The following is a 12,696-nucleotide window of genomic DNA, read 5'->3' as shown; positions in this document are numbered from 1 at the left end:
GTACCTGTGTACCTGTGTACCTTGTGTACCTGTGTACCTGTGTACCTTGTGTACCTGTGTACCTGTGTACCTGTGTACCTGTGTACCTGTACCTGATGTACCTGTGTACCTGTGTACCTGATGTACCTGTACCTGTGTACCTGTGTACCTTGTGTACCTGTGTACCTTGTGTACCTGTGTACCTGTGTACCTGTGTACCTTGTGTACCTGTGTACCTGTGTACCTTGTGTACCTGTGTACCTGTGTACCTGTGTACCTTGTGTACCTGTACCTGTGTACCTTGTGTACCTGATGTACCTGTGTACCTTGTGTACCTGTGTTGTACCTGTGTACCTTGTGTACCTTGTGTACCTGTGTACCTGTGTACCTGATGTACCTGTGTACCTGTGTACCTGTGTACCTGTGTACCTGTGTACCTGTGTACCTGTGTACCTGTGTACCTGTGTACCTTGTGTACCTTGTGTACCTGTGTACCTGTGTACCTGTGTACCTGTGTACCTGATGTACCTGTGTACCTGTGTACCTGTGTGTACCTGTGTACCTGTGTACCTGTGTACCTGTACCTGTGTACCTGTGTACCTGTGTACCTTGTGTACCTGTGTACCTTGTGTACCTGTGTGTACCTGTGTACCTGTGTACCTGTGTACCTGATGTACCTGTGTACCTGTGTACCTGTGTACCTGATGTACCTGTGTACCTGTGTACCTGTGTGTACCTGTGTACCTGTGTACCTGTGTACCTGTGTGTACCTTGTGTACCTGTGTACCTTGTGTACCTGTGTACCTGTGTACCTGTGTACCTGTGTACCTTGTGTACCTTGTGTACCTGTGTACCTGTGTACCTGTGTACCTGTGTGTACCTGTGTACCTGTGTACCTGTGTACCTGTGTACCTGTGTACCTGATGTACCTGTGTACCTGATGTACCTGTGTACCTGTGTACCTTGTGTACCTGTGTACCTGTGTGTACCTGTGTACCTGTGTACCTGTGTACCTTGTGTACCTTGTGTACCTTGTGTACCTGTGTACCTGTGTGTACCTTGTGTACCTGTGTACCTGTGTACCTGATGTACCTGTGTACCTGTGTACCTGTGTACTGTGTACCTGTGTACTACCTGTGTACCTGTGTACCTGTGTGTACCTGTGTGTACCTGGTGTACCTGTACCTTGTGTACCTGTGTACCTTGTGTACCTTGTGTACCTGTGTACCTTGTGTACCTGTGTACCTGTGTACCTGTGTACCTGTGTACCTGTGTACCTGTGTACCTTGTGTACCTGTGTACCTTGTGTACCTTGTGTACCTGTGTACCTGTGTACCTGTGTACCTTGTGTACCTTGTGTACCTGATGTACCTGTGTACCTGTGTACCTGTGTACCTTGTGTACCTGTGTACCTTGTGTGTACCTGTGCCTGTGTACCTGTGTACCTTGTGTACCTGTGTACCTTGTGTACCTTGTGTACCTGTGTACCTTGTGTACCTGTGTACCTGTGTACCTGTGTACCTGTGTACCTTGTGTACCTGTGTACCTTGTGTACCTTGTGTACCTGTGTACCTGTGTACCTTGTGTACCTCGTCCATGACGACCGGCACATTTTCAACATATTCCACATTCCTGTTTTTTTGCACTTGTGCGACACGAAGCCTGGACTCACCAGCACGGCCCCGAAGCGCCGCTCCAGCTCCTCCCCGGGCGGCACCGGGAGCTTGAGCCCCGCTCGTCTCTGGGGGCCCGCGGGGGGGGGCCGCCGCCTCCGGCCCCTGAGGCACCTCCATGCTGCCGGCTGCGTTGCCCATGATGGGAAACCAGAAATACCCCTCACCTCTCAAAAAGGAGGAGCATAACAAAGGTATCCTGTACCTAGTTGATCAAAGTGAGGGACCCGGCCTGTGACCTTTAGTTATTTCCATGACCCCCCCACTCCGCTGACCCCTCACCGCGCGTCCACCGTCTCAGACCAGGAGGGAAATCCACCCCCGACTCTGAATGAGATCCTGAAGCGTTATGAAACCCTAGAGAGAGGGGAAGGGGATATCCTGAGGGCGACAGAGCGGTGACAGCTGAGTGGACGAGGGGGGTTGGAGGGGGGGGGGGGGGGGGGGGAAGAGTTCGAGGAGGTCGGCGATGAGAAGGAAAAAAAACTATGAAGATGAGGCAGGAAAAGATAAGACTTCAGTTCTTCTGCCCAGGTGGAGAGAGACAAGTGAGAGGAAACGAGTCCAGGAGCTGCAGAGCCGGTCTCTGGAAGACTGGAAGACCCCCATCTGCTGGGGGGGGGGGGGGGGGCGGACACCCGGTGTCTCTGGAACAGGGACACGGAGAGAGAGAGAGAGAGAGAGAGAGAGAGAGAGAGAGAGAGAGAGAGAGGGAGGCGGGCGGCAGCGGCGCGTTGGTCCCTCGCAGCTCTCTGGGTCCTAGTGCCTCCAATTTCAAGGTGGAACGTGTGACGTAAAGCAACTTAAAGATAAAAACACCAAATACACGAACACGTCTCCTGAGGTGTCCTTTAGGTTTTGAGGGAACACATTTATATTTATATATAAGACGTTTAATCAAAGTCCAGTTTAAGTGAGTTAAACACAGGACTTTCACTCAGAAGACAAAAGAAACGTATTTAATTTAACCCTATAGGTTATGTGTGTTTATAAACACAATGTTTTTCTTTTCAGACTGAGCCCAGAGGCTCTGTTTTCCTGAGACAGTGAACGCCTCACGCTGTGGTTGGACATGTTGACCTGAATTAAAGTAAATATGACTCTTTTCATATTTAGGGTCAACATGCTGTGTCAGGACGTGTTTCCTTCAGGGTCGGGTCCGCTGTCGGCTGCATACGGGACCTTTGGGACGTTCATTCGTAATGAGCGTCACGTGACACCTGCGAGGCCACACACACCTGGTCAGCGGCACGAGGGAGCTGATGGAGAGCGACGCGTTCAGGGGCTTACAGGAAAGGTAGAACTTTAAAACTAATGATGAATAGAAAATAAATGAAAAATATGACATTCAAAGAAGATTTATGGCTGAACTTCACCGAGTTACAAAGTTGCAGAGAGAAAGAGGCAAATAAAATACTAGAGGGACGAATCGATTGGGCGATCAACAGAAAACTCATCTTTACATATATATATATATATATATATATATAAATATATATATATAATAACAGGAATATATATACATATATTATATATATACATATATTATATATATACAACCTATATTTATATATAAACATTATATCGACATATATTTATATATATATATATATATATATATATACAAACACACATCATTATAGAGATGAGGTGAAACCTGCTCCAGCCTATGGAGGACTCAAAATGACTTAATTATAAATAAATAAATGCACAAATAAATATAGGAATAAATAAATAAATGTATAAATAAATAAGTAAATACAGGAATAAATAAATAAATGCTTAAATAAAATGTATAAACAAATAAATGAATACAATAATAAATGTATAAATAAATAAATAAATACAGAAATGAATAAATATACGTTATAACTCAACAGGACATCATTAAATAAATGTATTTCTACATTTCTGTATTTCTTCATTTATTCATATCTGTATTTATGTGTCCACACGTATTTCTTCATTTATTTATGTGTGACATTTACGTGTCCGTATATTCAAATGAGCTGGGCGGTCCGAACCTCATTGTTGAACAGGATTGGTCAAGTCGGGGAGCAAGACAGAAGCAATCGATCCCTAGCACTTGGACCTGTAGACGAACAGCGTTTATTATGCGTTCTTGTCTGTACATTCTAAATACTACTGTTGTTGAGTCACGGAATGTAATTTAATGATATTTCCAGCCGAGAAGTTAGTAGTTTAAGCATCAAATCTGTGGTTGATTTATCGAGATTCAGCCTAATAAGGATATGCGACGGAGATTTGAGGTCCTGCTCGCGGGACCAGTGAGCTCCGGGCGCTCAGCGCGCTGTGTGGCCGCCGAGAGAAGCCTGATCTCGGCAGGACTTTTTGAAATGCTCCGCTGGCTCTGACTTCTCCGTAGCGGCTAAACATGAGATATAATTAGGTTTTGGAGGATCTAAAGAGCACAACGAGTTTATTATTTATTAAAAGATAACGTTACGTCAATTTGACTGAGGGTTAAGATTCATAACTTCATATTGTAGCGACCCTGGGTCAGGAAAGCTACGAGACGTTGTATATTTATTACTGTTTATTCGTAGCCTACGCCAAATGACAGGGAACACCGCAACACATTCTACTCCACTGTAAAGTATTTTACAGTGAATAATTGGAGTAAATTCATGAGCAAGAACAGTTGATGTGGTGACGTCACAAAACCAGAAAGACCGTCCTGCGTCCTCGAGAGTGGACTCCCAAGACCAGACTCCCAAGACCAGACTCCAAAGACCCGACTCCCAAGACCAGACTCCAAGAAAACACGAGTCTGTACTCAGTGTACTTGGAATTGATAAACGGCTGAAGTCAGAAAGCTGTCTAGGCTAACTTCTGCTAACGGTGAGCTGAGCGAGCCAACTTCAGCTTCATGTGCCAGGCAGAAGTAGTAGAGCACAACACACCAGGTGCATCACACTCCTGTGACCAATCATGCTTTAGACAGAGGTTCGGACCGCCCAGCTCATTTGAATATACGGACACGTAAATGTCACACATAAATAAATGAAGAAATACGTGTGGACACATAGAGAAATAAATAAATGAAGAAATACAGAAATGTAGAAATATATTTATTTAATGATGTCCTGTTTATTTATAACTTATATTTATTCATTCCTGTATTTATTTATTTATACATTTATTTAAGCATTTATTTATTCCTATATTTATTCATGCATTCATTTATTTATTCATTAATACTAAAGTCATTTTGAGTCCTCCATACCAGCCAGCTTCATTGACTGGTGTCTCTTTTAAAGGACACCGCTGCACCACACTGACCTCTAGAGGTCAGAGCGGCACATTGCAGCCAGAGGAAACGTTTCGTAAACATCTGCTTCTATGTCAAGTATTAATACAAATATAACTGCTATGAATGGTGGGTAGAAAGACGAGTCTTTAAGTTATTAAATGCACTAAAGTTTAGTTTAAAAGGTGAGTGCAAAAAACTATACATCAAAAATAAACAATCTGGAGGCCTATGTAACACGTTGACAACACGGCTCTCACGATGTTTATGAACGTATTTAAAACTCACCACTGCAACTACAGAAACCAAAACATTTATTAACATTTTATTTCTGAGAACACTTCAGTAGAGATGCATCAACAACATTTGTTCAAAAAAGTTATTTAATATATTATTGTTATTATAAAATAAAAAAACTACTTAAAAAACACATTCCGAGAAATGTAGAAAAAAAATATCAACAATGAATACCAGAAATCCTTAATGAAATTAATTAGAACCGCCGGTCCTCTGATTGGCTCAGAGTCGCCTCACACGGGATGTTGGCGAGCCGCCAGGAGCAGCGGAGCAGGAGGTGGGGTTGCTGCTCCTGCTCCGTGGAGCCGGCGGGAGCGAACGCCGGCAGCCCGAGTCCCGGAGCAGCCGCAGCACGTCGTGACGGAAGCGCCCGCCCACCAGGGCGTACAGGGCGGGGTTGAGGGCGCAGCGGGCGTACGCCAGCGAGCAGGTGACGTACTCCAGCAGCAGGCCGCAGAACGGGCCGGCCATCTTGCGCGACAGCACCGCCGCGTACGGCAGCTGGAACGCCACGAAGACCAGAACCAGCGCCACCATGAGCTTCAGGGTGCGCCGCCGGCGCCACCGCGTCCCCCGCCGCAGCGTGTCCCCTTCCCACAGCACGCGGGCTACCGACGAGTAGCACGCCACCATGACGGCGAGGGACACGCAGAAGACGGCGACGACGGCGCTGCCGGCGAAGGTTTTGAGCCGTTCGCATTTCACCGCGCCGCAGTACGCCTCGCCGTCGTGCCACGTGGCCTCGGAGTAGAGCGCCTCGGGGAGGCTGAGGAGCGCAGCGACGAGCCACACGGCGGAGGCGGCCGCTTTCCCGACCGCCAGGATGCGCCCGCGCAGCCGGAGCGCGGCGTGCGGCCAGGCCACCGCCGCGTAGCGGTCCACGCTGACGCAGGCCAGCAGCAGGAGGCCGCCGTGCGTGTTGACGGAGTAGCCGGCGCGCGCGGCGCGGTGGAGGGCGCCGGAGGGGGAGGAGCCTCGGCTCAGGGTGACGGCGGCCTGCAGCGGCAGCGTGAGGAGCAGCAGGAGGTCGGCCAGCGCCAGGTGGAGCAGGAAGACCTCGGTCACGGAGCGCAGCCGCAGGCGGCGGGAGACGGCGAAGGTGGCGATCACCAGGCCGTTCCCCGCCACGCCGAGCAGGAAGATCAGGCCGAAGACGGCGAGCTGGAAGGTCTTGATGGCGAGCTCCTGCTCGCCGGCCTCGCAGTAGTCCGACTCCCAGCCACCGCCGAAGTCTGTGGCGTTGCTGGCGTTCCACGAGTAGACGGAGAGGTCGGCGCTGTCGTAGTCCGCGTAGCCGACGTCGTCCCGGACGCTGAGATCCATCACTGGAACAAATCCACTTCTTATGTTTCAATGACGAGAAAATAAACTTCCCTGTGATTAAAATGCATCTCTGACACTTTGACCTCAATCTATTAATTTAATATTTCTAAGAAATTCTGAGAATTTCTAAGAAATGTTAAGAATGTTTAAGAAATTGTCAGATATTAATACATTTTTATAAATTTTAAAGAAAAGGACATTTTAATGACATTTTTACATTTTCATTTATTTATTGTAATTCGCTTTTGTTATGCAATTGTTCCCCCCTTTTTAAATATAACGCCGTCATCGCTCCAGGAACCAGCAGCTCCTCCACGGCGACGCTGAGCTGCAGCCGGTTCCCCTCCGACTCATTCCGCTCCGGTAGCGTGCGGCGGGCATCGGGCTGTTGGCTCGGGGGAACCCGGGGGCGCCGCCGCGGTCAACAGATCAGTCAGCGTCGCGTGCGAGAGGCCTTCAAAGGCCGTCTGCACAATCAGCTTTTATCATTTCATCTTCTACAAGCCGAGGAGGATACTCTGAGTCTCATTGTGCTCCTTATTTTAGATATTATATACATAAATATATATATATATATATATATATATATATATATATAGGATGTAGATATTAATAAGGAGGTTCCTTTTAAAAAGGTAAGAGAAAACTGTTAAGAGGAAATCTATTATTGGGATTTATCTGATATTTATTAATTTTATTTTAGTCAGGGAAGAAACAGAATGTGATTTAAACCTTATTATACTTTATTATAATTATTATTATCAGACAATCATTATTTGACGATAATCATGTCTGAGAGACAATAATGGCAAAAATGCCGTGTGGCCTGATGTATTAAGCACATTTTAAATAAAGTTTTGAAAGCTTAATTATCACATTAGTCCTGCAGATTCACCCAAAAACTAAAAGTTGTATTTTTAAATGTGAAAGGAAATTAAATTTTTTGTACAAACTACAGAACTATCACTTTATTATTAGAAATGTTAAGAAATTAAAAGGAAATTTTAAGAGATTTTTCAGAAATTTAAAAGAAATGTTAAGACATTGTTAAGACATTTTAGGACATTGTAAAGAAATTTGAAGACATTAAAACTAAATTTGTTAAGAGATTCTAAGACTATAAAGAACATTTAAAGACATTTTAAAGAAAGAGCGATGTTTTGAATACGCCTTTGAATGTTTTAATACACTCATTTTTACAAAGCGTGTGGATATGAGTCACATGTGAGTCGCGCTGCACGATGAACTGACTTCATGATGTAATATCATTGCGTGATTTAGTGAATATGTCAAAATATGTATTTTAATCTTTTTACATGCAAGCTCAGTCATGTTTATGAATGTATTTATTGTAAATTAATTTAATTTTTGCACTAAATATATACTTCTAATCTCCAAATATACATATATTGTTTTTAAAATATATGTATATATATATATATGTAAATATTACATTTTAATGTATGTATATTAGGGCTGTGAAACGATTAAAATTTTTAAGCGGATTAATCACAGGTTTTTGTGGATTAATCATGATTAATCACATATTACCGATATTCTCGGTATATTTTGTGAGAACATAGAGATTTATGACAAAAGACGGATATATACATTTATACATTCTTCTATACAATGGTGCTGCAACTCAGCAGTTATTTAGCAGTTTTCTTCCATATGGAACATTAATACATCTTCATCCTAAACAGAATGTTTAACCCTCCTGTTACCTTTCGGGTCAATTTGACCCCATTCAATGTTTAATGTCGGTGTTCTTTGGGGTCAATTTGACCCCAGGCTGTTTTCACTGTGTCAAACATATCAGAAATATCAACTTTTTTATTTATTTAAAGGGCTATTTAGGTAGTCAACAAACAAACATAAAGTACCTCACACTTAAACTTGGGAAGCAATATTAATTCTAATAATTTTCTGGAGGTTTTAATTGCTGGGGTCAAATTGACCCCGAGGGTAAAATATGTGAGTAAATGTAAAGGTAACAAGAGGGTTAAACGGAACATTTTTCTCTTGTTTGTCAACCATTAACTCCACCATGATACAATCTAAAGGTGGACAGATTGACAAGTGACTTTTTTTTTGCTCGGTCCCGATGCGCGCGCACGGAGCTCTGTGGCGCGCGAGACGGAGATCGATAAGTGTTAACGCAACGCGAAGAGACAGAAATGACATGCTGCTGTGGAGATACGATCAACAACAGACGTTTAGTTTAATAAAAGAACAAAGACGTGCTATAGAGAACATGTCAGGGGGCGGGCCAATCTTTTTAATGTCATGCGATCTACCAACACTACGCCGCGATCGACTGGCAGGTCGCGATCGACGTGTTGAGACCCTGATCTACAGGAAGTAAAAGTCGTAACAAGGTTTCCGTAGGTGAACCTGCGGAAGGATCATTACCGATGAACAGACCGTCTGCATGAGAGCGGACAGAGTTCAGATTGAAGTGGTGTATTGGAAGCTCATTTTGCAAGCGACTTTCTTTTCGTCCCGACGACCAACAACAGACGGATTGGAAGCTCATTCTGCGCATGCGTTAAATGCGTAAAAAAAAAAAACTAGTTAAACCTGTAATTGAATTAACTGAGTTAACGCGTTATTTTTCACAGCACTAATGTATATACAGGACTGTCTCAGAAAATTAGAATATTGTGATAAAGTTCTTTATTTTCTGTAATGCAATTAAAAAAACAAAAATGTCATGCATTCTGGATTCATTACAAATCAACTGAAATATTGCAAGCCTTTTATTCTTTTAATATTGCTGATTATGGCTTACAGCTTAAGAAAACTCTAAAATCCTATCTCATAAAATTTTAATATTTCCTCAGACCAAGTAAAAAAAAGATTTATAACAGCTGAGTGTTTGTCAAGGCTCAGGAAACCCTTGCAGGTGTTTCGAGTTAATTAGACAATTCAAGTGATTTGTTTAATACCCTACTAGTATACTTTTTCATGATATTCTAATATTTAGAGATAGGATATTTGAGTTTTCTTAAGCTGTAAGCCATAATCAGCAATATTAAAAGAATAAAAGGCTTGCAATATTTCAGTTGATTTGTAATGAATCCAGAATGCATGACATTTTTGTTTATTTAATTGCATTGCAGAAAATAAAGAACTTCATCACAATATTCTAATTTTCTGAGACAGTCCTGTATATATACACAAACATACTGTACATACATTTAAATAAATATATATATATATATATATATATACACTACCGTTCAAAAGTTTGGGGTCATCCAGACAATTTCGTGTCTTCCATGAAAACTCACTTTTATTTATCAAATGAATTGAAAATTGAATAGAACATATAGTCAAGACATTGACAAGGTTAGAAATAATGATTAATATTTGAAGTATTAATTTTGTTCTTCAAACTTCAAGCTCAAAGGAAGGCCAGTTGTATAGCTTATATCACCAGCATAACTGTTTTCAGCTGTGCTAACATAATTGCACGGGTTTTCTAATCAGACATTAGTCTTCTAAGGCGATTAGCAAACACAATGTACCATTAGAACACTGGAGTGATCGTTGATGGAAATGGGCCTCGATACACCTCTGGAGATATTTCATTAGAAACCAGACGTTTCCACCTAGAATAGTCATTTACCACAATAACAATGTATAGTGTGTATTTTTGATTAATGTTATCTTTATTGAAAAAACAGTGCTTTTCTTTGAAAAATAAAGACATTTCTAAGTGACCCCAAACTTTTGAACGGTAGTGTACATAAAATATGTTACAAAAAATACAATGAATACAGTATATATTCCATTTAAAAAAGATGTATATTAAAAAAAATACATATATATATTCATAAAAAATAATATATATTAATATAAATACATAAATAAATGAATAATAATAATTGTAATAAAAATAAATATATCATTTATATATTATATAATATATAATCACAATATATATAGATGGTTATGAAATAATATAAAATATAAAAATGATATAAAATATATAAATGTATCATACAATCTAGAATCAGTCCCTGAAGGGGTCTCGTGGTCTTACCTGAGCTGCTTGAGGTGTTCAGCGTGTCAGAATCTTTCCTCCTGGGTCTGAGATGCAGATCTGAGAAGCTGCCACCCTTTAAAATGAACCAACTGCAGCCAATGAAACCACTTCCTGTTTGCTGACCTCGGCATGCCCTCCTGGGTGAGCTGTTGTTTTCGTACCACTGAGACGTGTTTATAAGGGGTCAACATGGTGTGATGTGCACCCTGATTTTCACGCCCAGCGTGGAGCCGGAGGGTCGACGGCAGGGCGCCACTTTCAGGGCGCGACCGCTGCCGAACGCCAGGTCACGACCTCCCGCTCAGCGCTGAGGTCACGACCTCTGAAGTTATCACTGTTTATCTATTTATAGTGTTATGTTACTATTAATCGTGTTATTTCACTATGTATCCAGAGTGGAACACCTCACTGTGTCAAGAAATTAAAAGTTAAAATTTAAAAACAAAGAAAAGTTGAAGAAGATTTTCTAAATACAGATTACATTGTTGATGTTTCTGTTTCGGTTCTAAACTTCGTTGTTACATTACGTGGGAGCAACTCCTTAAATATCTTTACTTTACCGTGACACGTCAGCGACGACCTCTGACCTCTGACCTCTACAGAGAACTACATTCCGGCCGCCGTCCTTGACTGATACCTTAAAAGAATCTGTTATAACGACATCGAGTAGTTCAAGAACTGATAGTTTTACATTTGTTTTTAAAGTGTAGATTTTAACATCAAGTTTGATGACTTAATATGATATATATATATATATATATTAATATATATATATATTAATATATATATTAATATAAATATATATATATATATATATAATATATGCAATAGTCCAGGTCACTCTTCCGTGACCTCCAGAAGCAGCCGTTGGTCCGGCGGTCGGCACGGCGACCGCGATGTTATTTGGTTGCTACGCGTCCTTGATTTGCTTCTCTGAATTCCCTAGATGTCACTCATCACCGCCCCCCCCCCCCCCCCCCCCTGCCCACCCACAGCTTCCTGAGGTGGAGACTGAAGCCATTACGAGAAGCGCCCTGACATCCTGCAACATAAACCCCACAGAGAGCAGGAACAGGAAGTCAGGAACAGGAAGTCAGGAACAGGAAGTCTCTGCGTCTGACAGGCAGGAACACACTTTTGTGTTTAAACACACTTTATAAACTCTTTATACAAATTTACAAAAAAAACAAAAGATTATACAAACTGCAGGCAGCTTGTTGGTTTTCTTTGTGCCTCCACCATCATCATCATCATCATCATCATCATCATCGCATCACAACACACCGTCACCAGCACGGCCCCGTGGCGCTGTCGGTGTGCTCTGGGAGGTTCTGGGAGGTTCCGCCTCCTCCAGCTTCCTGTCCTCCAGAACCCGTCGCGGCTGCTAAGTGGAGGAGGAAATCCCTGAAGAGGGTTTGAGTGACTGAGGAAGAGCAGGAAACCACCAGAGCAAGAGAGAGCCATTACTAGAAGAGGGTTAGGGTCCACAGAGGGTCCACAGAGGGCCCCCAGAGGGCCCACAGAGGGCCCACAGAGGGTCCACAGAGGGCCCCCAGAGGGTCCACAGAGGGCCCACAGAGGGTCCACAGAGGGTCCCCAGAGGGCCCCCAGAGGGCCCACAGAGGGCCCACAGAGGGTCCACAGAGGGTCCACAGAGGGCCCACAGAGGGTCCACAGAGGGTCCACAGAGGGCCCCCAGAGGGCCCACAGAGGGCCCACAGAGGGCCCCCAGAGGGCCCACAGAGGGTGCACAGAGGGCCCACAGAGGGCCCACAGAGGGCCCCCAGAGGGCCCACAGAGGGTGCACAGAGGGTTCACAGAGGGCCCACAGAGGGTGCACAGAGGGTGCACAGAGGGTCCTCAGAGGGCCCACAGAGGGTCCACAGAGGGTCCCCAGAGGGTGCACAGAGGGTCCACAGAGGGTCCCCAGAGGGCCCGGAGGGACCCAGCACTTCCTCTTGATTACGGCGAGCAGAGAGAGAGGAACTGAGGAACACGGGTTGTGATTGTTTGTCTGTTTACTTTCATACAAACATCATAAACAACCAAAACATCTCAAATATATGATTTAATCAGTTCATCCAGCTGCACAAAGACTT

At 43.4% G+C, this 12,696-nt stretch overlaps 2 protein-coding genes across 2 annotated transcripts in view; both read right to left on the bottom strand.

The window, feature by feature from the left end:
- Positions 1-2,002, bottom strand: part of fmnl1b (formin-like 1b) — a 57,201-nt gene extending 55,199 nt beyond the window's left edge. The window contains exon 1 of the mRNA XM_056430356.1: positions 1,652-2,002. The gene's annotated coding sequence lies outside the window, so the exon portion shown is untranslated. The remainder of the gene's footprint in view (positions 1-1,651) is intronic.
- A 3,233-nt stretch (positions 2,003-5,235) lies between these two features.
- Positions 5,236-7,026, bottom strand: ccr10 (chemokine (C-C motif) receptor 10). The gene has a single exon (XM_056430358.1). The coding sequence runs from the start codon at positions 6,541-6,543 to the stop codon at positions 5,443-5,445; it is 1,101 nt and encodes a 366-aa protein (XP_056286333.1). The 5' UTR covers positions 6,544-7,026; the 3' UTR covers positions 5,236-5,442.
- Between the last annotated feature and the right edge of the window lie 5,670 nt (positions 7,027-12,696).

Source organism: Pseudoliparis swirei, chromosome 13 (genome assembly GCF_029220125.1).
Source record: "Pseudoliparis swirei isolate HS2019 ecotype Mariana Trench chromosome 13, NWPU_hadal_v1, whole genome shotgun sequence".
NCBI lineage: Eukaryota > Metazoa > Chordata > Actinopteri > Perciformes > Liparidae > Pseudoliparis > Pseudoliparis swirei.
The sequence above is the reverse complement of the archived record's forward strand: the minus strand, read 5'-3'. Positions and strand labels throughout refer to the sequence as shown.

What these genes read in the sequence shown, in the direction of transcription:
- ccr10 (XM_056430358.1), bottom strand. Translation starts at nt 6,543, where the DNA reads ATGGATCTCAGCGTCCGGGACGACGTCGGCTACGCGGACTACGACAGC.